At 41.8% G+C, this 26,607-nt stretch overlaps 1 protein-coding gene across 9 annotated transcripts in view; it reads left to right on the top strand.

Annotated features, from left to right (window-relative positions):
• Positions 1 to 5,986: 5,986 nt before the first annotated feature.
• Positions 5,987 to 26,607, top strand: part of TERT (telomerase reverse transcriptase) — a 133,471-nt gene continuing 112,850 nt past the window's right edge. For 7 of the 9 annotated variants that reach the window (XM_037893378.2, XM_027824049.3, XM_043540297.1 and 4 more), the window contains exons 1-7: positions 5,987 to 6,223; positions 8,240 to 10,223; positions 12,508 to 12,573; positions 15,184 to 15,379; positions 18,832 to 19,021; positions 24,744 to 24,926; positions 26,377 to 26,538. In XM_037893378.2, the coding sequence (XP_037749306.1) occupies positions 5,987 to 6,223; positions 8,240 to 10,223; positions 12,508 to 12,573; positions 15,184 to 15,379; positions 18,832 to 19,021; positions 24,744 to 24,926; positions 26,377 to 26,538 (3,018 nt within the window). The remainder of the gene's footprint in view (positions 6,224 to 8,239; positions 10,224 to 12,507; positions 12,574 to 15,183; positions 15,380 to 18,831; positions 19,022 to 24,743; positions 24,927 to 26,376; positions 26,539 to 26,607) is intronic. The other 2 variants (XM_043540299.1, XM_007052655.4) reach the window with 2 other exon arrangements.

The following is a 26,607-nucleotide window of genomic DNA, read 5'->3' as shown; positions in this document are numbered from 1 at the left end:
ATTAAGTTAAGGGCCAATATTGGCAGAAGAACAAATGAATATAAACTGGCCATCAATAAGTTTATATTTTACCTTAGACAAAGGTTTCTAACCATCAGAGGAGTGAAGTTCTGGAACAGCTTTCCAAGGGGACTAATAGGGGCAAAGAACCTAACTTGTTTTAAGAGCGAGCTTGATAAGTTTAAGGAGGGGGTGGTACCGTGAAATTGCCTACAATGGCATATGGCTCATCCAGAACTGCTATTGGAAAATATCTCCAATGGCTAGAAATGGGACACTAGATGGGAAGGGCTCTGAGTTACTATGGAGAATTCCTTCCCAGGTGTCTGGCTGGTGGGTCTTGCCCAAATGCTCAGGTCTAACTGATTGCCATATTTGGGGTCAGGAAGGAATTTTCCCCCAGGTCAGACTGGCAGAGACCTGGGAGGTTTTCACCTTTTTCTGCCACACAGGTCACTTGCTGGTTTGAACTAGTGTAAATGGTGAATTGTCTGTAACTTGAAGTCTTTAAATCAAGCTTTGAGGACTTCAGTAACTCAGCCAGAGGTTATGGGTTTATTGCAGGAGTGGATGGGTCAGATTAGCCTGCAATGTACAGGAGGTCAGACTAAAGGATCATGAGGTCCCTTCTGCACTTAAAGTCTGCGTCTATATTTTGGAATAGGAAATTTGGCAACAGGATCATCCCAGTCTGAGGGATGGGCCTTTTGTCATCGGTCAAAATCTGTGCAAATTTTGCCAAGTTAAAAACCTGTATGCATTGAGCATGCTCCATCCCCACACAGCTCCTACGATTTGATTGTGCAAATACAATTCCCAAAGGCTGACTGAACATGGTCCATCCTAGGGCCACTGAGGCTGACAAGATTTTCCATTTTCTCTCTTCCTGAGGGGTGGTGGAGGGTCACTAGAAGAGAGAACAGGGAGATTCTTTCCTGTGTTCTCAGTGCTCTCTCTGCTGGTGCTCACCTAGCATGAAGAAAAAGAAAAGAGAGCAGCAGATGTGAGCAGAGGAAACAAAAGGACAAAGGGTCTAAAACTACTAGAACATACCTCCAGAATCTGATGCTGTCGGCAAATATATCTGAAATCCACTAGCGAAGTATGTCTTGTTCACATAGATGTGATAACCTACTGCTGCTACTAGTTACCCTGATAGCTCAAGTGGTAGAGGTCTATGCTGGAGATCTAAAAAGTCTGGTTCTGTTGATGATCCATGTCAATATGCTGCCACAAAATGAAATTTGTTTGCTTTCTCAAAAACTTTGGCAGGGGCAAGAGGGAGCGTTACGTATAACTTCCTACATTAAAAGAATGTTAAGGTAACAAACTGAAGTATTTAAAAGTTAAGAACTTTGCCTGTGCAATCTTAATTCAGCCCCTTGTGTATGCAGTAAGACAGTCTTTACATGATCACATACAATTTTTTCCACAGGACCCCTGCATCGTTCAGTGCACAGACTTATTTAAGAAAGAATGGAGAGTTAACTAGAAACAAGAGAGTGTGATGGAAACAAATGGTTACAATACAAAAGAAAATATAAAACACGAACCAGAGTCTACACTTGTTAATATTAAAGGGACACCATCGGAGGACCTAACCACATCAGCCACACCATTAAGGGCTTGTTCACCTGCTCATCTACCAATGTGATATATGCCATCATGTACCAGCAATGCCCCTCTGCCATGTATATTGGCCAAACCAGACAGTCTCTACGCAAAAGAATAAATGGACACAAATCTGACATCAGGAATTATAACATTCGAAAACCAGTAGGAGAACACTTCAATCTCCCTGGTCACTCAATAACAGACTTAAAAGTGGCAATTCTTCAACAAAAAAACTTCAAAAACAGACTCCAACGAGAAACTGCAGAACTGAAATTAATTTGTAAACTGGACACCATCAAATGAGGCCTGAATAAAGACGGAGTGGATGGGTCATTACAAAAACTAATTTCCCCCTACTGTTGCTCACACCTCCTTGTGAACTGTTTGAAATGGGCCACCCTCATTACCACTACAAAAGTGATTTTTCCTCTCTTGGTATTCTACTTTTAATTGAATTGTCGTCTTAGCACTGACCCCTCACTTGGTAAGGCAACCCCCATCTTTTAATGTACTGTGTATATATATACACCTGCTACTGTATTTTCCACTCCATGCATCTGATGAAGGGGGTTCTAGCCCTGAAAGCTTATGCCCAAATAAATATGTTAGTCTCTAAGGTGCCACAAGGACTCCTCGTTGTTTTTGCTGATACAGACTAACACGCCTACCACTCTGAAACCTGCCACTATTTCCTGTGCAGTACCAAAAGTCAGAGTCCTGTGTAGCAGGAGATGGATGCTTAAGTGGATGGATGACAACAAATCCCACTGTGGATTGTCCAACCCCAGACTGATTGCCTACTGACTGATAGCACTCCAGCACTGCAAGCTTCCAGAGCATGATCACCACTGAATTCTCCACTGTCAATGCAGCTCTCATTCTGGTATCCCTGTGCTCAAGGTCTGGAGTGACACTGGTGCACACTGTGACATTCCCCAGTGATCTGCTAGGTCACTCCAGTCCTTGACTCTGGGAGCCAGTCTTACCCTGCTCTGCTGTGAGAACCCCCACTCCTGGGCTGTTCACGCACAGCTTCTGGCATGTAAGCTGCTCCTTGGATTGTGCAACCAAATGACACTAACCAATATCTCCGGGCCCAGACAAAACCCTAGGAACCTCTGTCTTGCAGTGTCCAGTTATGCCGATTGGATGCTGCAAGCTTGTACGAGTTCGTCAATTTAACAAAGAAATTGACATGCACCAGGCTTGTTATCGCAAGGGGAGTCCCTGACAGCTTCAAACCAAACACACTGCTTCAGGTAGAACAAACAGATTTATTAACTACAAAGATAGATTTTAAGTGATATTAAGTGATAGACAAAACGTCAGAGTGGCTACCAAAATAAAATATAAGCACGCAGTCTAAACTCTCAACCCTATTAGACTGGGCAACATCTAGATTAAGCAGCTTTTCTCACCCCACTGGATATTGCAGTCCTTAATATACAGGTTTGTTCCTTAAACCTGTTCCTTAAATCTCCTCTGTTGGAGTCTTGTCTTCTTCTCAGTGTCTTAGTTGCTTGCAGTGAAGGTGGGGGCAGGAGAAGGGCTCAGTATGTGTTCACTCTGTCTATTTTATACCCTCAGTCCATGTGCTTGGGGAGCACAAGTCCAGGCATGTCTGGGGGACATTGCTGAATCTCTCCAAGCAAGGTTGAGCAATTCCCCTGGTGTGGCCTCATGCAGGTGAGTCGTTGCATTGTAGCTCCCTTGCTGGACAATGGCTGTTGATGGGTGGTTTGACACCCCACCTGGGTGTTGGTTACTTTCCTTGCTGTTGCCTCTGGGGAGCTAATATCTGGCTAATTCCCCAATTTACAGCATGTTTTACTGACCACCATACAACACAATTCCATATGCATTAATGATACATATATATGGATAGAGAAATGACTTTCAGCAGATCATAACCTTTCCCCTGATACCTTACAAGGAATTATTTATATGTAAGATCACGATTATATGAAAATGAGGAATATGGGGGTTACAGTACATTCCTCCAAGGTATAGAATGTCACACATACTCATCCAGTAATGTGGCCTTTAGCATGTGAATGTTCTACAGCCACTGCTCATTTACCCAAAACTGCATTATGATAGGATCCCACCAATCAGTGCTCATTTCTTGGGTCTAGAAGTGGCAATTCACCATGTGGAGCTGCTGTGTGTATGTCAGCCCCAACCTGGCATTTTTATTTTCACTGTGTCAATCAGCAAGCAGTAATTGTGCTTGAACATCTCCGCATTTTCCCCATCACACCGCCAGTTGTAATTAGGTTTACCATAGTTCAGGTTCCCAAAAAGAGGACACTGCCAGGGGGAGCAAGCTGGATGGGGGTACAGCTGGATGGTGCTGGAGGTGTGTGTGTATACTGGGATAGGTATTTAGGGGGTGCTGGAGGGGTTGCGTGTACTGGGAGTGGGTATTTGGAGATGCTGGAAGGGCGTGTGTGTACTGGGAGGGGGTAGCTGGTGGGTGCTGGAGGGTGTACACGCACTGGAGGGGTGTGTCTGTACTGGAGGGAGTACCTGGGAGGTGCCAGAGAAGATACCTGCAGCCTCACTCTCTTGGTGGGGACAGGTTGCTCCGTGTCACAGAATGGCTGGTGCAAGGCCAGGACCCAGCGCAAGCTGCCAGTCAGCACATCCATGTAGGCCCTCCACCACAGGGCTGAGAGCTGGGGCCTGGGTGGGTGGGATCTGGAAGCTGTGGCTGCAGGGGAATAGACCAATCAGCTGTGGATGCAGGAAGGGACCAATCAGAGCATAGAGAGGACTCCTACTGACACAGGCACTGACTCTGTGGGTGCTCCGGGGCTGGAAGAACCACAGAAAAAAAATAGTGGGTGCTCAGCACCCCCTGGCAGCCCTGCTGATCAGCTCCTTCCCCTCCCCCCAGCGCCTCTTGCCTGCTGGTGATCAACTGTTCAGCAGTGTGCAGAAGGCACTGGGGGGAGGAGGGGGGACAGGAAGAGGCGGGGTGAGGGCAGGGTGGGCTTGGGGGAGGGGCAGGGTGGGGCCGGGCCTGGGGCAGAGCAGAGATTGAACACCCCCAGAGAAATTAGAAAGTTGACCCCTCTGCTTTCTGAGCTGCAAAAATCCCACACATTGCCTTTTAATTGAAAAATGCACCTAGGGAGAGGGCAGAGAGTCAAAAAAGAGAAAATGTCTGGACCTGGGAAAACCTGGACATATGGTAACCCTAGGCTGTAACAGTACTTGTTCAAGTTCTGAAAATACAGGAGAATCATGCATCCTGTATTAGCAACACTCATGAGAATTGCACTGAGCTGTGCAGGATACATGCTTCTGCCAGAGCAATGTTGGGGACTAAAAAGTGGTGCTCAGGACTGTGGGAGTTTTAAAAAATGGCATGAAAATTATGGGATGGAGAAAGTGGCATTGTGGGAACTTGATCTCCAGCTCTTAGAAATCCCTTGGCAAACCACCCATATATCACAAAGCGCTGTGAAAACACACCACAAGGCACTGAGCTAGCCAGCAACATGGGGCATACTTACCTGTAGCACACCATGTTTATGCTGATGCAATCACTCATGGTGAGTACACACCGAACCATCACAAGCACCCAAATATGCACATACCCAATCGAACAGAAGTTGGTGACTGCACTGACCTAACTTTGGGTCAACCAAACTTTGCAGTGTGCACATGGCATGGAGAAACCCAGATAAAGAACTTGGATGACTGTCTCTCCATCCTACCCACACACCAGCCTCCCTACCTTCTCTAATTAAGCACTGTGCTCTATAAGTAAATAAAAAGAGCTAAACGAATCTCTTTTAGAACCTCCTTGTTTAAACGCATTCTCCCTCCACAGGGAACGTAAGCGGTCGCTGCCCAATCCTAACTGACAAATGTCGTGTGGCAGCAGTCCACTCCCCACAGAAACAGCATGCTTCCTCCAGCCCAGCCCCTGGGCCTGCCTCCACCTCCACTCCTGCATGGCACGCCTCCGGCCCAGCTCCCTGCTAACCTCAGCTCCCCTTCCCCTTACGGCTCGTCCGCTCCTCTGGGCTGCGGGGCGCGTGCGGCGCTCGTGAAGCCAGCTGAGGGGACGGGCGGCTCTCCCGCTGCGGCCGGGCTGCGAACAGGCTCGCTCACTAGGTCTGCGCAGGCAGGAGCGTGAGCATGTGCAGGAGCCAATAGGCCTGGGTTGGGTTTCCTGTTGCCCCTGGGCTGGGGGGTGGGCAGCTGTCGCTGCTGTAGAGCTGTTGCTCCCAGCCCCGGGGACTCAATAGGTGCAGCAGTAGCACACGCGGAATTTGTGGGTCCAGGAGGGAGGCATTAGTGCTTCTCGGAAAGGTGGCTCGGTCCCAGCAGGGAGGCGGCTCTGCTCGGCTTCAGAAGCATGGCAGGCTCTGGGCCCTTTCGTGCCGTGCTGGCCATGCTGGAACGCTGCTATGCCGACGTGCTGGGGCTTGAACAGTTTGTGCAGAGGCTCCGGGAGGCGGCTGCCTGCAGGCCTGGCGAAGCTGAACTGCTGCAGCGCGGAGACTCCGAGCTCTATCAGACGTTTGTGTCTCAGTGCGTGGTGTGCGTCCCCCGGGGAGCCCGAGCCATCCCCCAGCCCCTCTCCTTCCAACAGGTACTACCTGGGGTTCGCTGGGCAGCGGGAGGACGCTTTCGGGAGGCTGGCGTGCCCCACTCTGTGGTGGGCAGCTATCGCGTGCACCGCAAGCCTCTTGCTGGAGCGAAATTAATGGTTCCTGACTTCTTGCTTTTTCTCCTGAAAAGCACTGGAATTAATCTTCTTTTGAACAGCAGAGGCTGTACTCCTGGGCTAGTCAGTTCTTCTGGCTGCTTGTACTCTAGCAAGCACCAGAGCAACCCCGTCTGGAAGGAAGAGCCTCTTCCTTGGCTGGCTTTTCTTCTCTTCTCACTGAAGCCGCGTTTCTGAAATGCACAGCGTGGGGGTGGTAGTGCTGCCCGGGCGGCAGTCAGCATGGCGGTGGGCATTTCTGGAATCTGTAAATGTGTTTGCACCCAACGAATGGTTGCTGCAAATACTGACTTCTGTTTCTCCCTCCAGTCCCAGATCGCTCAGCTGCCCCCACAAAAGCGGGAGGGGAGGGGGGAATCATAGAGCTCTGTTGTTTTTCTATGGTTTTTAATTGGCTCGTGGATCTGCTGTCGACCCTGCTCCTTGCCGCCCTCCACATGTAATGGTGCTGCTCCTGTTTTCTCCTCTGTTGTTCTTTTCTTCTCTACTCTTGGCTTGTGTGTGGGTTATATCATGCAATTTTTCGTTAAGACAACAGCCACTCAGATGATTACTTTTATTCTTGGGGCTAGGTAATCTCTGTGACCTGGGGCCAGGGGCTGTCTCTTAGAAAGCCCTGCAGTGGGGTGGTTCTTCCTGTTTCCTTGATGGTGATGGATGAGAGCAAGTTTCCTGATCCCTAGGCTGCATCTAGATCAGAGTCAAATCAGGGTTAAATAAAAAATTACATATGTAAGGTTATCTGCTTTTGTATTTTCCTTATACATTAACACCTAAATATTAAAAACAGTGATTTGTGTAATCAGAGCTGAATAATATTTTCACATTTTAGGAAAATCTAAAGGGAAACAATTCTGTTCTATTATGTAAACAACAAAATAAATTTTCCCTCTTGTAGAAGAATGCACTGGATTTCTCTCTCAAAGCTACTGTATAAAATTATTGAAATGGGACTCCAGCTATAAGCTTATTGACCAATTTGTAAAACCATGAGCTGATATTTTGTTATTGTTAATTTAACAGAAGCACTTGAAAGCCCCAACCAAGACTGGGACCCTGTTGTGTTAGGTCAGGGGTGGGCAACCTGTGGCTCTGGAGCCACGTGTGGCTCTTCAGAAGTTAATATGCGGCTCCTTGCATAGGCACTGACTCCGGGGCTGTAGCTAAAGGTGCCAACTTTCCAATGTGCCAGGGGGTGCTCACTGCTCAACCCCTGGTTCTGCCACAGGCTCTGCCCCTACTCCACCCCTTCCCGTGCCCTCCCCTGAGAATGCCCAGCCCTCACTCCTCCCCCCTCCCCCCAGAGCCTCCTGCAGGCCCTGAAACAGCTGATCGGGAGGTGCAGGGAGGGAAGGGGCGGCATTGATCGGTGGGGCTGCCGGTGGGTGGGAGGCGCTGGGAACAGGGGCGGGGGAGCTGATGGGGGGCTGCTGACGTATTACTCTGGCTCTTTGGCAACGTACATTGGTAAATTCTGGCTCCTTCTCACGCTCAGGTTGGCTACCCCTGTATTAGGTGCTGTGTGCAGACAAGCAGTAAGAGACAGCCTCTAGGGTCTGGCATTTACAATCTAAATAGACAGGCTAGACAGTGAGTGGGGGGAAGAGAGAATTTTGCCTATTTTACATAAGGGGAACTGAGAGGCTACTGACTTGCCTAAATTCAGAGTTGTAGCTTTCAATATGTCAAAGCCTGGAGTAGGAATTTTCAAATGTGACATGATGTGGTACAATCCTTAATCTTGTTTTTAAAAGTCTTAATCTAAAACCAGAGTGTGGGGCTTTGTATTCTCTGGCATACACCTTTTAATAAAAAGGTGTATCTGTTGTTTATAAGGGGGTCTGACATGTAAAATTAACTTTTTTCTCTCTCTCTCTTCAGTTATCTAGTGAGAGTGAAGTAGTCATAAGAGTCATTCAAAGACTTTGTGAAAAAAAGAAGAAAAATGTCCTTGCATTTGGGTATGCATTATTGGATGAAAACAGTTCCTATTCGCAGGTTATGTCTACTTCAAATATATGCAGCTATCTACCTAATACTGCAACAGAAACTCTTCGGATGAGTGTGCTATGGGAAACATTATTGAGCAGGATAGGGGATGATATTATGATGTATTTATTGGAACACTGTGCTATGTTTATGCTAGTGCCACCTAGTTGCTCTTATCAAATATGTGGGCAGCCTATGTATGAGCTTACTTCAAGTAATGCAGCACCTTCCACAGTGTTTGTAAAACAAAGATATTCAAAAAGTAGACATAATATTCTGTTTGACTACATGCAAAAAAAATGTCAGTTATCAAAGACAAACAAGTGGAAATGGAAACCAAGATCAGAAATTAATATCTTGAGCACTAATAGTCAAAGGAATAATAAAACACAAGGCTCTGCACCTGATTATGAGCATTCTGCCACAGCTAAGGGAGCTGTTGGGCAAAATTCTAAAACAAACAAACAGGTCAGAATGGTCACTGGAAACCTGGAAAATCTCAGAGGACCTAACCTATATCCAGTTGCTACTGCCACACCTTCAAAAAGGAAGCTTGATAGGGATCAATTTGAAGTTACAGCTAAAAGGATGAAGATAAACCTAAGGGAAGAAGAGGATGCTTGGAGCTTTGGATCTAATGTAGATAAAAACAAGTTCACTCTGGACATCATTTATGATACACAGTCTCTTTCATGTGTAGAATCATTTTCTGTAAATAACTTTATTAAAATAAAGTCCATTTCTCAAGAAAATGAGAGTAGAGCAGAGACTCCTGATGCACCATCTTTAGTGCAGGAAGTTCAAGATAGTAAGGAAAAATCTGTGACAGATGATGAGAATTCGTTAAGGCTGCGTGTTCAGTGTAATAAACTTTATAAATCTAGCACTGATACTAAAACAAATTCCAGCAGAGAGGGAGTAGAGCTAGATATCTGTAAATTTCAGGTTGGTTCTGTACAAATGAAAAAAGCAGAAGATAAATTTTTAAAATACAGAGGTCTTAAGTGCTCCCCAACTAATATAGCTAAGAAGCTATCCAATAAAATCTCACGTTCCAGAGTGTACATTGGGAGGAAATGTCTTTTGTATTCTTCCGGGAGCTTCCGAGAATGTTTTCCTAAATCATTTTTATTGAATCGCTTAAAGGGCAGCCAAGCAGGGGGACAACAGCTTGTAGAAATGATATTCTTAAACAGCAAAATATTGGCTCAAAAATGCAGTGCAAACATACCAAGTTACAACTGGAGAAAGAAGAGATTGCCCAAACGCTATTGGCAGATGAGAGATGTATTTCAAAAATTGTTAAAGAATCATGCAAAGTGTCCCTATTTGGTACTTTTAAAAAAGAATTGTCCTGTGTGGATTTCTGAGACAAATTCAAGCAAAATTGACACAATTTGTCAGTCAGTTTCTTGTGACAGAGTACAGATTGATAGGGAAGCAGAAGGTCAAGTTGGGAAAGAGCCTCCTATATGTTTGACAAGCAATAGCAGAGAAGGTGGTTACACTGATGTTCCAAATGATTCTTGTTTGCTTTCAAAAAGAACTTCAACCGATTTAGGTATCTTAAGCAGCCCTGAGAAATTTGTGTTGGGGCAAACAGAAAATGAAAGACAAAATGCTAAAGAATTCTGTGACCCTGACTTGAAGGAGCTTCTCAGACAGCACAGCAGCCATTGGCAGGTGTATGTTTTTGTGCGGGAATGTTTAGACCTGGTGGTACCAGAAGAACTGTGGGGTTCTAGCTATAACAAATGCCGCTTTTTAAAAAATGTGAAAACATTCATCGCCTTGGGAAAATTTGCCAGGTTTTCTTTGCAGGAATTGATGTGGAAGATGAGAGTGAATGACTGTACATGGCTTCGTGTGATCAAAGGTACTAATTGTAATATTAAAATAAGGCACTATACAGTGGAGGCAGCTGACCAATGTTCAGATTTAACCTAAGTGAGGACTTGAACTGAATTTCAGTGTTGAAAGGCTAGTGTGGTTGCTTATTATTAGGGCTCTGTGTCTGTCCTGGAGGTCGCGGAAGTCATGGATTCTATGACTTTCCATGACTTCTGCAGGGGCCAATGTGGCTTCCCCCAGGGTCGCCCAAGCAGCTGGCTCTGGGGTCAGCTGCTTAGGTGGTCCCCAGGAACAACCTCACCAGGTGCTGCTGGAGCAGTCCCAGGGACAGCCACACCAGCCGCTGCTCTGGCAGCCCCCAGCAGTGGTCCCAGAGCAGCCATGGTCTGCTGGCCCCGGGCGGCGGTCCTTGGGCGGCTGGCTGGAGCAGCTGTGGTCCGCTGTCCCCAGGCGCACCCTCCCCGCCCCCCTCCAGCAGCGGCTCCCCACGCCTCTCCAGCAAAATTCCACCCCCCCAAGATTTAATCACAGGTATTTTTAGTATAAGTCGTGGATAGGTCACAGGCTGTGAATTTTTGTTTATTGCCCATGACCTGTCCATGACTGTTACCAAAAATACCTGTGACTAAAAATTATACCAACTGGTCCGAGATAGTGCTAGACAGGTTGCTTTATAACTCCCTGTTTCTATGTGCTTGAAACTTTCACTCTTTAAATACATTTTCCATGTCCCTGCCTGAAGGTGATTTCTTAAATTTCTTCACTGTGTTTTCATAGAATATCAGGGTTGGAAGGGACCTCAGGAGGTCATCTAATCCAACCCTCTGCTCAAAGCAGGACCGATCCCCAATTAAACCATCCCATAGATCTGAAATAATGCTTATTGGATGGCATGACTCTCGCAATGAATACTTTGTTCAGTTGTGGTCACCTTAACTCAAAACAAAATATGTAGAAGGTGTCTGGGGGGAGAGAACCGCTGTTTAGTTTAGAGAGTGGATATGATAGAGATATAGAAAATAATAAATGATCTAGAGAAGGGCAGCTGGGAACTCATGAATTATGAGAGGACATCCAATTAAACTGAAAGGTAACAAATTTAAAACTGGCAAAAGAAAATACCCTTCTACAAAATGCAGAGTTAAACTCTGGAATTTGCTGGCAAAAGATATAAATGACTCCCAAGAGTTCAGCAGAATATTTTTAGAAGTACTGAGCTTATTGATATCAAAAAAACTTCAGAGAGACCCTTATACTGCAGGATATAAGTTTTATACTAAGCTGTTCTGGGGGTGGGCGTTGATTTGGAGGAAACTTCCTTTGTGGGATGGATGCTGTCCTTTCCCTGAAGCATCAGGTACCAGCCAATATGAGAGACAGGATATCAAACTAGATAGTCCAGTATTGTATGACAGTACGTAATTTAGAAACATATATATGTGACCCAAACTGGCACAGGCCTCTCTTGCTGCCAGGTCGTGCTTTTTTTCTCAGGTCAGATAACTAGCAAATGACTGAACTTTTACATTTCAAAGATGGAATACAGATCCTCATTAATGATCACCCCCTGTTAAGTCTGGGGGAACTGGTTTGCTCTAAAATTTATTATGAACTGAAAAATCACTTAATATGTCTACATTAGGGGGCAACGCTGGCATAGGCTTGCTAGTGTAGATATTGCCCAACTAGGAACTAAAGGCTAACATTATTAAGTATGGGCAATTCCTTTCCCTTTCCTCTTTATTTAAGAGAGGATATTTAAATGGAAGACCTATGGTAACACCACTCTGAAGTTTACATGTTTGAGAAAGGAAATGAAAAAGTTAAGGGTCCTGCAGAAATGTTAATGAAGCTCCAATATACGATCATGGATATATTGTAAAATGGAAATAGTAAAATTATTAGGGAGGAGTGCTAGTTCCTTCATAGGTTGGAGCTCCAGCTACCCATCTTTATAGGTTTGACTTTTTTTTCGCCCTCCTCACCCCTCTAAATACCCCCAAACTAACTTTTTGCTTGAAATTTCATAGAATCTCATTCTTGGATATATTTTTATAAGTTTAGTGAAAATCAAGAAGGCAGTGTTACAGATATGAGATTAAACTAGCCCACTGCTGTTTCAACACTTAATAATATTTTTTGACATTCATTATCTTGATACTTGTCATGCTGCGTCCAACCATAACACAAATACTTTGGTTAGTAATTCTGGGTGCATCAGAAAATGAATTTTCAAAATCTCTGGATACAAATTTTTAGTGTCCCAAATTCTTAAATTTCAACTAATATCTTTTTGACTTGTATTTCAGAGAATATGCTCCCTAGGAACTCCAGTAGGATCTTTGTTTTTGGCCCTGATCCAGCAAAACTCTTAGGTATATGCTTAAAATTTAAGCATGCTTTGCAGTTTGGTAGATCAGAACCTTTTTTCTCCATGAATAGCAGCATCTTTTTTTCCTGTCTTCCATCCCTTCTCTAAAGGCTGGTTCCATAACGATAACAGATTTATATCTGTTGGCCCATATGTAGAAAATGAACTATCTGTTGCAAAGATAACTTCCAAATGTGTTACTTGCGTATGTGTATTTTATTGGCTGGATGCTAGAACTTCACTTTCGGAGTTTTTCAAACGTTTAGTGTGGGGCTTTTTGGTGATGTTACCTGACATCCATTGAAACACCATTTTATTTTATTTATTTAAACTATGGCAGATTTCCACCAAGATTGAGGTCCTTTTGTGCTAGGTGCTGTAGAGAGTCCCTGTCCTAACAACATCAGCCACACTATCAGAGGCTCGTTCACCTGCACATCCACCAATGTGATATATGCCATCATGTGTCAGCAATGCCCCTCTGCCATGTACATTGGTCAAACTGGACAGTCTCTACGTAAAAGAATAAATGGACACAAATCAGATGTCAAGAATTATAACATTCATAAACCAGTCGGAGAACACTTCAATCTCTCTGGTCACGCAATCACAGACATGAGGGTCGCTATCTTAAAGCAAAAAAGCTTCAAATCCAGACTCCAGCGAGAAACTGCTGAATTGGAATTCATTTGCAAATTGGATACTATTAATTTGGGCTTGAATAGAGACTGGGAGTGGCTAAGTCATTATGCAAGGTAGCCTGTCTCCCCTTGTTTTTTTCCTGCAAAACCCCCCCCAAGACGTTCTGGTTAAACTTGGATTATTGCTGTGCACATTGTAAGATGAGCTGTTGCCAGCAGGAGAATGAGTTTGTGTGTGTGGTTTTTGGAAGGGGGGGGTGTGGGGGGGGGTGAGAAAACCTGGATTAGTGCTGGAGGTGACCCACCTTGATTATCATGCGCATTATAAAGAGGGGTTTCAAAGGGGGATGGGCTGTTGCCAGCAGGAGAGTGAGTTTGTATGTGTGTGGGGGGGGGGGGGGGGAAGGGTGAGAAAACCTGGATTTGTGCTGGAAATGGCTCTACTTGATGATCACTTTAGATAAGCTGTTGCCAGCGGGGGAGTGGGGTGGGAGGAAGTTTTGTTTCATGGTCTCTGTGTGTATATAATGTCTTCTGCAGTTTCCACGATATGCTATGCATCCGATGAAGTGAGCTGTAGCTCACGAAAGCTCATGCTCAAATAAACTGGTTAGTCTCTAAGGTGCCACAAGTACTCCTTTTCTTTTTACGAATACAGACTAACACGGCTGTTACTCTGAAACCTGTCCTAAAGAGCTTTCAGGCTAGATATATAAAGGGCTGGGGACAAGGAAATGCTTGTATTCCCATTTTACAGATGGGGAAAATGAGTTTCAACTGTAACTCTCTTATGAAATATATTGTTTGGAAATATGTTTAACAGGAATCAAAATTATCACCCATGTGAGTTATGGCTGAGTTAACATTTCTATAGGAATCTTACCCTTTCACTTCTTGGCTTATTTTAGTTGTCCTGTTAGCGTGTTGTGTTTAATGTTGATTTTGTTGGGAGTGATAGCTCAGAGGTTTGAGCATTGGCCTGCTAAACCCAGGGTTGTGAGTTCAATCCTTGAGGGAGCCATTTGGGGATTTGGGGCAAAAATTGGGGATTGGTTCTGCTTTGAGCAAGGGGTTGGACTAGATGACCCCCTGAGGTCCCTTCCAATCCTGAGATTGTGTGATTTTGCATTTAATTTGAAAATATTTCTGGCAGAGCACCATAAATCTTACATTATAGGGCAGTATTTTTGTTGCTTCCATTGCATGATTACCAAAAAAGATGCCATCCAGTTTGAATATGACAGTGATCTGAAGTGATCTCACTTTGTTGGGCCATCAGAATATTTTTAGTACAATGTTTGATAAAACAAAGATAACTGCAACTGAAATCCAGACTGCAGCAATTAAGGTTTATTTATTTATCATGTCCATCTTAAACAAAATCCACCTCTGTAATTAATCTGTGTAGAAGTTTATTAGGAAGCACAACTATTGTGCTTTTCCTCAGTTAGCCCCACTAATTTCAGAATCTGGTTCAAAATTTTCATCATTTGCTTATAAAACAGTCCATGAGCTAATAGCTCATATCTCTCTTCTTTGTAATAATTTAGGGCCAGTTTAATCTTTTCCCTCACAATATCTTGCCACTGTGCATGCAAGAGTTTTGTCTGCATGCCAAGGGGTAGAGAGTGGGGAAAGTAAATTAGATATAATTATTTCTCCTCTGGACCACTAAATTTATCACTGATCTGAATGGTTCATTTCAACACTTATATTGGTCGAGTAGCATTTTGTAACTACAAACTATTCTTTTTATCTTTATACTTAACATGTGCCAAGCTTAAAGTATGCCTAATAAAAAAAAAAAGGGGGTTTAGGCTGCTTGGGGGACCAGTTACTGTAAAATTGTTTGGCAGTTTCTCTATCTCCCTTTTCCAAACTCAGCCTAAAAAATAGTGTGTGTTTGTGTGTGTATTGGCTTTTAGAAACGTGAATTACAGATTCTGAATATAATTGAATTCTGCTTATTGTAGGTGATCATTTTGTTCCTGCTTTGGAACACCATTACCGTGAAGAAATTTTGGCCAAGTTCCTATACTGGCTGATGGATTCCTATATTGTACAGCTGCTCAGATCATTTTTCTACATCACCGAGACCATGTTCCAGAAGAACATGCTTTTCTTCTACCGAAAACTAATTTGGAGCAAGTTACAGAACATTGGAATGAGGTATTTCTAATAAAAGTCTACCATTTACAAAATATGGAAACCTTCCATTTTGCAGTAGTTAAGGTTACAACTTAGCCCCTCCATCCCATTTTCATTCACTCAATTTCTTAACTCATTTTGAGATGTTCATGCTTTGTCAGCTCAAAAGCGACTGTTGTGTGGGGAAGCTGATTAAAATCGCTTCAACCATTTTTGAGTTCTCCAAGTGGGGTGTGGGGATGAGAGAAGTATTTAATCTGTTTAAATTAAAACAAATGTCTCTTTCTCATGGGTAACTCAAACAAATGAACTTCAAAACTAAAAACTAAAAAGTTACAAATGGATAGTGTCAAAGTCCCATAGTAAGATTGGGAAGACAAAGTTAAAAGCTACTAAATTCACTTTAATGAATGTTTAAAAAAATAATAATTCTATAGTACTGGTTTGTGGAATTACATAGTATCACGGCTAGGTTTTTCACCTTTTATAATGTCATACAATAGGAAATGCTATAGCTTTTGCTTTTAAACAATGTAATTCTAGAACTCAATATTGTTTTTATCTTTTAAAAAATTGTTTCACACATTCAAGTTCTTTGATAATACAATATTTAAATTTACAATTTTGAACCCTAAGGTGAGAAAATGCAAAAGTTTAAGATTTAATGGCAATGTTCATTCAAATACATTTGTATTTTATACAAACTTTCAGTTTAGTTCTTATAGACTACAGTACACTAATCTATTTAGTTAGTATGTACAACTTGGCCAAGTTAACACTGATAAGGTCTGACCCAGTGAGGCATATTGTATTAATGTATATGGAGTATATGTTAACATAATCCAGTCACTGTCCAACATTAAATAGTTTTAAAGAAAGTTTGGGATTTGGTATACAGAGATCTCAGTCTGCTTAATACCAGGGCAAACACCCAATTAAAAATCATTTTAACCTTTTATTAAAGATACAAAAATGAAAAAACAATGAAGCATTTGAAATCCAAATATTAAGGCTTTCATTTTAACAACATCCCTTGTTCCCATTCTCCTTCCCTTTAGCTGAAGAGAGTTTTTAGAAGGGAACACCCTTGTTTGATGGCCTGTCCAAAGGTTGTAACCCCTTTTTGGGGAAAAAAGAAGTTAGTTCAGATGGGCTGGAGCTGTCTGTTAAAGTCTGATCCTGTTTCCTAAGAAGACAAAACAAGACAAACACACAAAAGGGGAGAGAAAAGAACAGCAAAGATAGAAAATGCAGCTTTTGTCTCTGATGTTGACTTGCACTTGCAGCCTTACTGTTAGAAAAACACAGGCAAAGCACATGGGCTTATCAGCTCTCCTAAGACCTGTCAAACTTGTACCAGCATTGCTGTTTAGGACATTGTTTTACTTGTTCTGTTTCTGGTCACAGGCTTATTACAGTGTTGCAAAATATGCAGTCTTGGCTGGCTAATCCAGATGCTTATTAGAAAGAAGAAGAAAATAAGTGGGATAGGAAAGTGGTTAAATAAGGTAGGGAAGGAAAAGGACAAGCGGGGGAGGAGGGGTGTTGGAGGGAAAAGGCGAGAGAGTCTCAGGTGGTGGTTGAGCTTCAGCCAGAGCAGGTAGAGATGGTGATGCTGGGTCCCTCTCTCTGGCTTGTTCTAATAGAATATCTCTCAGGATCAGGATAATGAAGGCCCAGGTTCTCAAGAGATGAGGTGGCAACCATGATGGTGAAGCTCTCTCGTTCCCCTTCTTCAGTCAGCCAGCATCGCCAGTAGCCTCTGTCCATTCATCTGTATTTTCCTCCCAAAGTCTTTTTTCTTGTTTTTTAAACAACCCCAAAAGGAAGTGATAGACATAATAGTCCATCTGCTTATTATTTTGTCCACCAATTAGGCTTTGTTTTTGACACACCAATTTGGGTCCAGTTTAACACTTTCCTTGTTGACCAGATCTTGAGAGTCCTTGAGATATATCAGTAGGCCTTTCTATTTGGACTAATTCAGTCTTTCTTTTTTACACCTTTCCCTGTCAACGTTTGTTGTTATAGATTATTGCAACATTCCATTAACTTTCACTCGCTTCTCACAACTTGAGTTCACAATTAGGCCAAATTTATAGGCCCAATTATCACACAGGTCCACAATTGTTGCATCTTCTGGCCACAACACATTATAAATATTATATAATAATAATGAACATTGTTTGGCATATCATATCTTGGGTTCAAACTAACAACCTTAATGTGCACAAACACGTAGGCTTTTACACTTAATACATTATAAAATATTAATTTATTTTATATTCGATTAATAGCATCTAAAGTAACTAAATAACATGAAATATTGAACTTAATAAATACTAACAATGTTTTCAACTTTGTGTTTAGAAAAGAAAATCTGTACCAAAGTTGTTAAAACCAGGAAGTTTTATTTATCAAAAAATAAAATAAAACAAACACTAGCAACACTGCAGTGTGATCCATAGAGGTGGACCCCTGCACGCAGACCCATTTACTTGAATGGGACTCTGCACCCTGTTGCCCCATCTTAAAATCTGATCCATGCAGGTGGATCCTTATGCCTATGTGTGACATTACCCAATTTGGACTCATGGACAACTGTCCCCCCTCAATTCTCCAAGCTGGAATGCCTTTTACACTGCTTTGCTGTGAGAACAACCGCTCATGGTCTGATTACACATAGCCTCCAGCATGTAAACCACTCCCGGCTATGTTGTAAGTGTGCTATAGCTGGCCAACATGAGCAAACTCCCATTCCCAGTCTTCCCTCCAGAATTGTGCACCTTGTACTGCCCAGCACCCTTCTGGACAATATACACTCATATAAAGTCAGTCATTTTATTAATAGAAAATGATGTGCACAAATCCTATTATTCCAAATGAAGTTTCCCACACACTTCAATCCAAACACACTGGTTTAGATAAAACAATAAAACAAATCTATTAACTACAGTGATTACAAGTCATGAGGCATAGAAGTCAGAACTGGTTACCAAGAACTAAAAGATAGAATGCAACTAACACCAATTTAACAAGCTGAGTGAATTCAAAGCAAAGGTCTCTCTCATCACATGTTCCAACAGCCTTACTGGTTGAATCCTTCAGTCAGGATCCCACCCCCCCCCAGTCCAGTGCTATTTCTTTTCTTCTTCAAGTGTTGTTGATGTTGTTGGTAGAGAGCAAAGGAGAGATGATTTGGGGTATCTGCCCTCTCCTCTTATAGCTCTTTCTCTTGCACAAGAATCATCTCCAGCTGATGTTCAGGAGACAAAGTCTGTGAGGACAGGAACCTTAATTCTATTCTGAATAATGCTTTTAGCATAATCTGTTTTCTTGGATTATCCTTTGGTAAAATAAGTGAATATATGTGATTATTTCTGAATAATACTGAATACTTCACTCAGAAGATAAAACATATGCAACTTACTGCATTTAAGTCCCTTTAAACTTAATGTCCGTTTTTATTTTAGAAACCATTTTGCCAAAGTGCATCTTCGTGCATTATCTGCAGAGGAAATTGAAAAAGTACAGCAGAAGAAATGTGTTCCTATGGCATCAAAACTTCGGTTCATCCCTAAACCAAATGGGTTGCGACCTATAGTAAAAGTGAACACTGTTGTTGGAGCAAAAACATTGAACAGGAAAAGCAGAGACAAGAAGGTCACTCTATAATGAATTTGCCTGTGTTCTTTTTTGTCATATTGTAACTAATATCCAAGGGGGTTGTCGATAGGTGTTTATATTATAATATATAAATAAAATAAATTTTAAAATAAGATTGCAAACTCAGGCACTCAAAAGCCAGGAAATACCAAAACTAAGGTTGACCTTGCAACCCTATTTTGGGCCCCCTATGTATATGCATTATGACCGTCTTTTTAATTACAAGATCACATACAAATCCCCCCATGCACCCTCCCCTTCGCCCCCGCCCTGGATTCATTCAGTGTATAGTTTTACTAGTGTTAACTGAATGAATGGTTATTCAACATTTATTTTAATATTCATTGTCCAGTATATCGTCCCATCCTCTATTTACTGCAAACAATCCAAATCCTGCAGTGAAAACTCTGAATTTATAATTTTCTTATGGGTTTTTCTGTGATGCTCTCATCATAGAATCAGAGTGCTTCACAAATATTCACAATACCTGGGTAAAATGAGAGGGTACTACTTCCAGTTTACAGATGGTGGAATTAAGGCACAGAAGAATATCAAGACCAAAATTGATGAGGTAATTTGTGATTCCCAAATTGATGGGCCTAGGGCCTAATCTTCAGAATATTTAACATTTGTATCATACTTTATATGTTCCAAATACAGCTCCAGTTGACTTTGGATGCTGTTGTGAATGCTCATCATTTCTGCAAATCTGGCACTTTGTGTCTCAAATTGGGCACCCATGAAATGAGAGATACAATTAATGGCCATTTATGAAAAATTTGATTTAAGTGACTTGCCCAGCAACATACAAGAATTCTGTGGGCAGAAGCAGGGATAGTTTCCCCAGGGTGTCATTCAACTTCCTAAACCACAAGATCATCCTTTCTTTTCCTGCAAATCTCCTGCCTTATTTACTGCACACTTTCCAACTTCAGAAACAAATGAGGCCAGAGCCCTGCAGACACGAGCCTCATTCACTATGTAGCCCTGATTCATGCCCACAGCAGATCCATTCTATGCAGTGAAAGAGTCCGGGGGCCCATGAAAAATATAGTATGTGATTGTATAATCAAATACTCATTACATATGTGCAAGCAGTTTGAATTAACATTGGCCAGGCAGTTCCTAGCTCTTGAGTGCTCAACTTTGCAACCTTAGCTTTCTTTTGAGGTAGCTTTTCATGCTATGTTTTTCCCTAATTTCTTTTAAAAAAAAGGAACAAATGAAATAGGAATTTTATCATGTGGAACTATACTGACTCCTTTCAAAAGGTCAAGGTGATCTTTTCATTTGAATCAGGACACTTTTCCCCCAATTGCATACTCCAGTTACAATGTCAGAACAGAAACAAATTTTTAAACTTCTGTAGAGGTCTCTCTTAATAGATCAGAGTCTTTTGGGAAAGTTGATAGTCTTTTCAAAGATCCCATCTGAGTCGTTAAGATTTTCAGGTATGTTCACCAAATTGGATTAGATCTGTCATCCACCCTCTTTTCTGATGGTTCTGCAGTACAGAACTTGGCTTGTGCAGCAACAGACCAAATTGCAGGAGAACATTTTGAATTTTCAAAAATCTTTGGCTCTTTTAAGTTGATCAAAAATATTTTGAAAATTTTCAACCAGCTTAATTTTTTTAACAAACCTATTTAAAAACTTTGAAGTAAGTGTATGTGCGTGTGTGTGGATTTTCCCCACCTAGGATTGAGGACCAGTATGTAACGCAGTGGTTCTCAAACTTTTGTACTGGTGACCCCTTTCACATAGCAAGCCTCTGAGTGTGACCCCTCCCCCTCCCGCTTATAAATTAAAAACATTTTTTAATATATTTAACACCATTAGAAATGCTGGAGGCAAAGCCTGGTTTGGGGTAGAGGCTGACAACTCGCGACACCCCATGTAATAACCTCGTGACGACCTGAGGGGTCCTGACCGCCAGTTTGAGAACCCCTGTAATGGAATGTTAAACTGCATTGTACTTGTCAGCCACTAGGTGGTGCTATGTGTAAAATTGTTATTTAAGCTAACCTTAGCCATACCTAGCAGAGCATTAAAGGATCTTATAGTGAACACATCTGGTGTATATCTCTCTGAGAAGGAAGCTCTGTAGTCAGTCTATATCTGATATTGAAGCCTGAAATGCTAGTAGCAGTCCTGCAACCTACTCAACTTGTGCCAGAAGAGAACAGATACAGAAAGAACAAAGGTTGCAGGATCTCATCAACATGCCACTCTTCAGTGACCCAGAGAACTTCAGCTGTAACAGACCTTCGCAATAGGTAGACTGGAAGCAGTATTTTGCAAGATTTCGCATTGCAAACAAGGTAACAAGTATCATCTTTAATTTGTGCTGTGGGCAAGAAGCAGAGCATTTCTTTAAATCATTTGACTTTACTGAATACATTCACAAAAGAGACTGTGAAACGGTTCTGGCTATGTTTGATGCATACATTATACCTCTGAGAAATGTGGTTAATGAAAGACTATGTTTTCAACAGAGAATTCAAGAACCAGGGGAAAATGTTGAACAGCTGAAACCTGAGATTTTTGGAACTTGAAAACCTGAAAATATCAGGTTATTGGGTTAGCAGATAAAAAATTTTCACAGCAGCTACTATTGCAGGCAGACTTAACCATATCCACAGCTATACAGAAAGCAAAGCAGTCTGAACTATTCAAACAGCAGAAGAAAAGGCAGGAGCAACTTGAAAAACCTGAAACTAGCTTAGAAGCTCTAAACAGCAGGAAGGCTACAAGTCATTATAAAACTCTGGGGTCTATCACTTGTGACTACACAAAACTTGCTTGGAGAGTGAAATTGAATATTTATGACAAGACTATTGACTTGTTGCAGTCATCTCAGAAGGGGCTTACAATTGCCTTAAATGCCTCCAAGAGCTAGAGTCATCTGCAACAGCTCTGATTAGCCCTGGAGGTATTCTGAACTGCATGGGCCAGTTCACCACAAAAACAACTTACAAAGACAAAAGCTTTGCATTCAGAGTATCATAGAATATCAGGGTTGGAAGGGACCTCAGGAGGTCATCTAGTCCGACCCCCTGCTCAAAGCAGGAACAATCCCCCAACTAAATCATCCCAACCAGGGCCTTGTCAAGCCTGACCTTAAAAACCTCTAAGGAAGGAGATTTCACCACCTCCCTAGGTAACCCATTCCAGTGCTTCACCACCCTCCTACTGAAAAAGGTTTTCCTAATATCCAACCTAAACCTCCCCCACTGCAACTTGAGACCATTACTCCTTGTTCTGTCATCTGCTGCCTAGCCACTTGGTCCCTAGTCTGTAGCAGTGCATAGGATTCTTCCATTCTAAGTGCAGGACTCTGCACTTGTCCTTATTGAACCTCATCAGATTTCTTTTGGCCCAATCCTCTCATTTGTCTAGGTCCCTCTGTATCCTATCCCTACCCTCCAGCGTATCTACCACTGCTCCCAGTTTAGTGTCATCTGCAAACTTGCTGAGGGTCCAATCCGCACCATCCTCCAGATCATTAATGAAGATATTGAACAAAACCAGCCCCAGGACTGACCCTTGGGGCATTCCACTTGATACCGGCTGCCAACTAGACATGGAGCCATTGGTCACTACCCGTTGAGACCGATGACCTAGCCAGCTTTCTATCCACCTTATAGTCCATTCATCCAGCCCATACTTCTTTAACTTGCTGGCAAGAATACTGTGGGATACCATATCAAAAGCTTTGCTAAAGTCAAGGAATAACACATCCACTGCTTTTCCCTCATCCACAGAGCCAGTTATCTCATCATAGTAGGCAATTAGGTTAGTTAGGAATGTCTTGCCATTGGTAAATTTATGCTGACTGTTCCTGATCACTTTCTTCTCCTCTAAGTGCTTCAAAATTGATTCCTTGAGGACGTGCTCCATGATTTTTCCAGGGACTGAGGTGAGGCTGACTGGCCTGTAGTCCTCCGAATCCTCCTCCTTCCCTTTTTTAAAAAATGGGCACTACATTAGCCTTTTTCAAGTTATCCAGGACCTCCCCGGATGACTGATAGCAGTACATATGATCAAAGACCAACAATGTTCTTGGCCACAGCATAGCAGCCGTGATGGGCCTAGTAAGAAAGGTGGAAGAATTCAAAAGAGGATTTGATGTTATTGGATGTTTGAAAGGAGATCCTGTAAAAATTAGCTTAGCAGACAATGCTGCACCATACAAATTGGATGGACAAGGAGGATGGACAACTCCAGCTTCGTAAAGGAAAATAATTCAGGGCCCAGAGCATATGTGATCAAGACTTACAGTGGAGGTTCAAGAGAAACCATTGACAACTTCAGGAATAATCAAAGAAAAGACTCTGTAGATGGTGGATATGCAGATTAAGAAGACTCAAGGATTCCAAACTGACCATAGCCAGTTGTTGCAACTAATGGACAGTCAGATGACCAAGCCATTATGCGTTGCGGCCATGTAATTAGAAAACCAGTATGATTAACAGACTGATACTTACTGAAGTTCAAAGGTAGTGTGATAGTGTATATTTGTAAATGGTAGGAATGTAGAACTTTAAAGAGTAAGAGGTAATGGAATGCTAAACTGTATTATAGTGGTCAACCACATAAAAAATGCCTTATTTAAACTAACCTTAGCCATACTTGGCAGAGCATTAAAGAATCTTATAGTGAACACATCTGGTAAGTGTCTCTGAGAAGTAATCTCTGTAGTCTGTCTGTATCTGAGACAGATGCCTGATCTGCTAGTAGCAGCCATGCAACCTACTCTGCACAAGAAGTACGTGACCCAGTATCCCTTTTCTGTGTATAATTTGTACCTTTTCTCTACCTATAATGGGGAAACTTGAGGTTCAGATACCTAGTATTACACCAGCAGTACAACTTAAGTAGCAGATTTTGCAGGTGCAAACTGTTTTTTTTAAATGTGGGGCTTTTATGGTCATTGTCTGGATGTGATTAGTGACAGAGTGTGACTTTCACCATTAACCAAGGACACTTAAAAAAAAAAAAAAAAAGTTGGAGAAATAAATTAGTCAGTAATTTTATTAAAAATAATTGCTAATTTTATTATGTAAACCATTAAAGTAAAATCAGATACAGTAGAATTGTTATAGTAAAGAAATAAAATCTAATCTGCTAGAGTTTTCACAGCTTTTTATTTAAATCTATAATTGAATTTTCAGTGTAAAAACAGGCTCCGAAACACCAGAAAACTTCAGAAATTACAAATTTCTGTACACCTTTGTCATGATTAACATATAACATTGAGAGGGTGAGAACTCTGCAGTCTGTGTACAAACTTGGGAGGATTCTGCTGGGGCGAGCAAGAGATGGGAATCCCAATGGGGCAATTTTGCGGTCTTCTTCATCTTGAGCAGCCAGATCTGACAACTCTTGGATGTTGTTTGTTGGTTTCAGAGGGAGTTGTGTACAGCTCAGATTGTCTGCAGGATAGTTATGTAATGTAAAATTGTTTACAACAGGAATAGAAGCTTTGAGGTGGTTTCTGTGACTGACCTTTTTTTTTTAATTGAAGGCTTTTTGTGTAGTGCAACTTACTAAAGAAAATATAGTAAAGATATGAGTCAACTTTGTCTATTTGCCTTTTTTTAACACTCTGTGATTTCAGTAATTATTAGAGCCCTGGGTGCTTATTTTTTTTGTAAGCAAAATCTACATACTGAACATGAAATATAACATTTTAAGTTTGGCTTTTGGTTTCCCATAGGTTCATTACTTCAACACTCAACTTAAAAATCTATTTAGTGTTCTGAATTATGAACGAACCGAAAACACCAGTCTCCTAGGCTCCTCAGTGTTTGGGAAAGATGATATATATAAAATATGGAGGAAGTTTGTTTCTGAAGTTCTTGAATCAAATGATAAAATACCTCGTTTCTACTATGTGAAGGTATGTTTCCATTATTTTTTTTCTCCATTGTTCAAACTGATCTTGCTGAAATAATGAAGGCTTTTATTATTATTATTTTTTTTAATATTATTTAGGACCACTTTTTTTCTTTGAGCTGTCTCTTTAAAGGTAAGCTTTTCTACTAGCCATGAGCCGAGTGTACAGTTGTTTTTCAGCAACAGCTGATGTTCTTAATGCTGCACAGGGAGCTGCTTTCACTGGATTTTTCTGTTTCCATAATGCTGATTCTTTCCCAGTGAGTGGAGTGTTTCATTTCTTTTCTATAATATTTGTACCTCGTCTTCTGTACCTGACCCTATTTCAGAGGCTGCTTTTTTTTTTGGTCTTCCTCCAACTAGTAAATCTTTCTGGATAAATTTGGAGCCTTCCTCTTCTGCCGAGCCTCCTTTTTCTGCTGGAGGTGCAACACCCAAGCTCACCCCATAGTCTCCTGGCTGCTACAAATGTAACCCAATGTGTGTCGTTGTCTCCTTTCTAGTGGGTGGTCCACTTAAGAGATTAAATAATTAAGGGAGTTACTACTTCAGTTCAAGTGGAAGAGGCTGATGCTTTAACATTGAAGGTCTTACATTGATAACCAAGGTGAGGTTCATTTCTGAACGATCCAGTGGGATTAGGCTCCTCTATTGCTTCCCTAACCTCAATTTTCAGCAGTCCTCTCTTGTGAATGCTTCTGTTGTTTGCTTCCGGTACTTCTCATTGCTTTTCCAAGCAGCATCACTGCTAGTGAAACTGACCTGACACTTAACTTTACTTTGCCTTTATTTGACAAATCCATGAACAGTGGTAGGTGCACAGCAGCTATCTGTTTGCAAATTCAGGAAGACATTAGATAGGTCATCTTCATGGTCATAATGCATAGAAACTTTTTGTAAAAACACATACAAAAATGATTTCAATAAAGTTATTTAGAATGCAGAGTCAAGCACTGGAAAGTTCAGAAATGTTAGATTTAAGGTTTCATTTTAAATCTTAATTCTGCTCCTTATGCACTCACAATATGCCAATTTCTATTTTTATGGTCCGATACTATTTTTTTAATAACAGAAGGTATTGGGCAACCTAAATATAGGGACCGCTATCGCTCCCCTTATAATAACAGCTTAAATTCAGTTAAAGCTGATGGTTTGGATATCCCCAGTTGTCCGAATATGGGAATAGATTATTCAACATAAAGAACACAGAGTAGTCTTTCATTTTTGTCACTGAATTGGACTAACTGGCCCAACAGGCCTCCTCCGGCCTAATACATTCTGTGCAATTTTGTCCTTTTACCTTAGCTTTGTTGTTATGTGTACGAGCCTGGAGCTGGAGCGTGGAGCTGCAGGTTTTTGCCTGGAGCTGGAGCAGAGCCAGAGCACAGCTCCAAAGCCTTGGTACTTACAGTAGCATAATATGGGATTTTTTTTATTTTTTTTTTCTATCTCAGGCTGATGTCACTGGGGCTTATGATACTATTCCTCATAATAAACTTGTGGAAGTGGTCTCACAAATCCTAGATCCTGAGAAAAGAACAGTCTACTGCATACGGCGTTATGCAGTGATCAAGATTACCATGAATGGACAAATCAGAAAATACTATAGAAGACACGTATGACTAGTTAATTTCTTATTCTTGCTATTAACATTTTTCTGTATTGGGACATATCTGTTTAATCCT

The sequence above is a fragment of the Chelonia mydas genome, chromosome 2, assembly GCF_015237465.2.
Source record: "Chelonia mydas isolate rCheMyd1 chromosome 2, rCheMyd1.pri.v2, whole genome shotgun sequence".
NCBI classification, from domain to species: domain Eukaryota; kingdom Metazoa; phylum Chordata; order Testudines; family Cheloniidae; genus Chelonia; species Chelonia mydas.
This window is presented reverse-complemented; position numbering and strand designations above follow the sequence as displayed.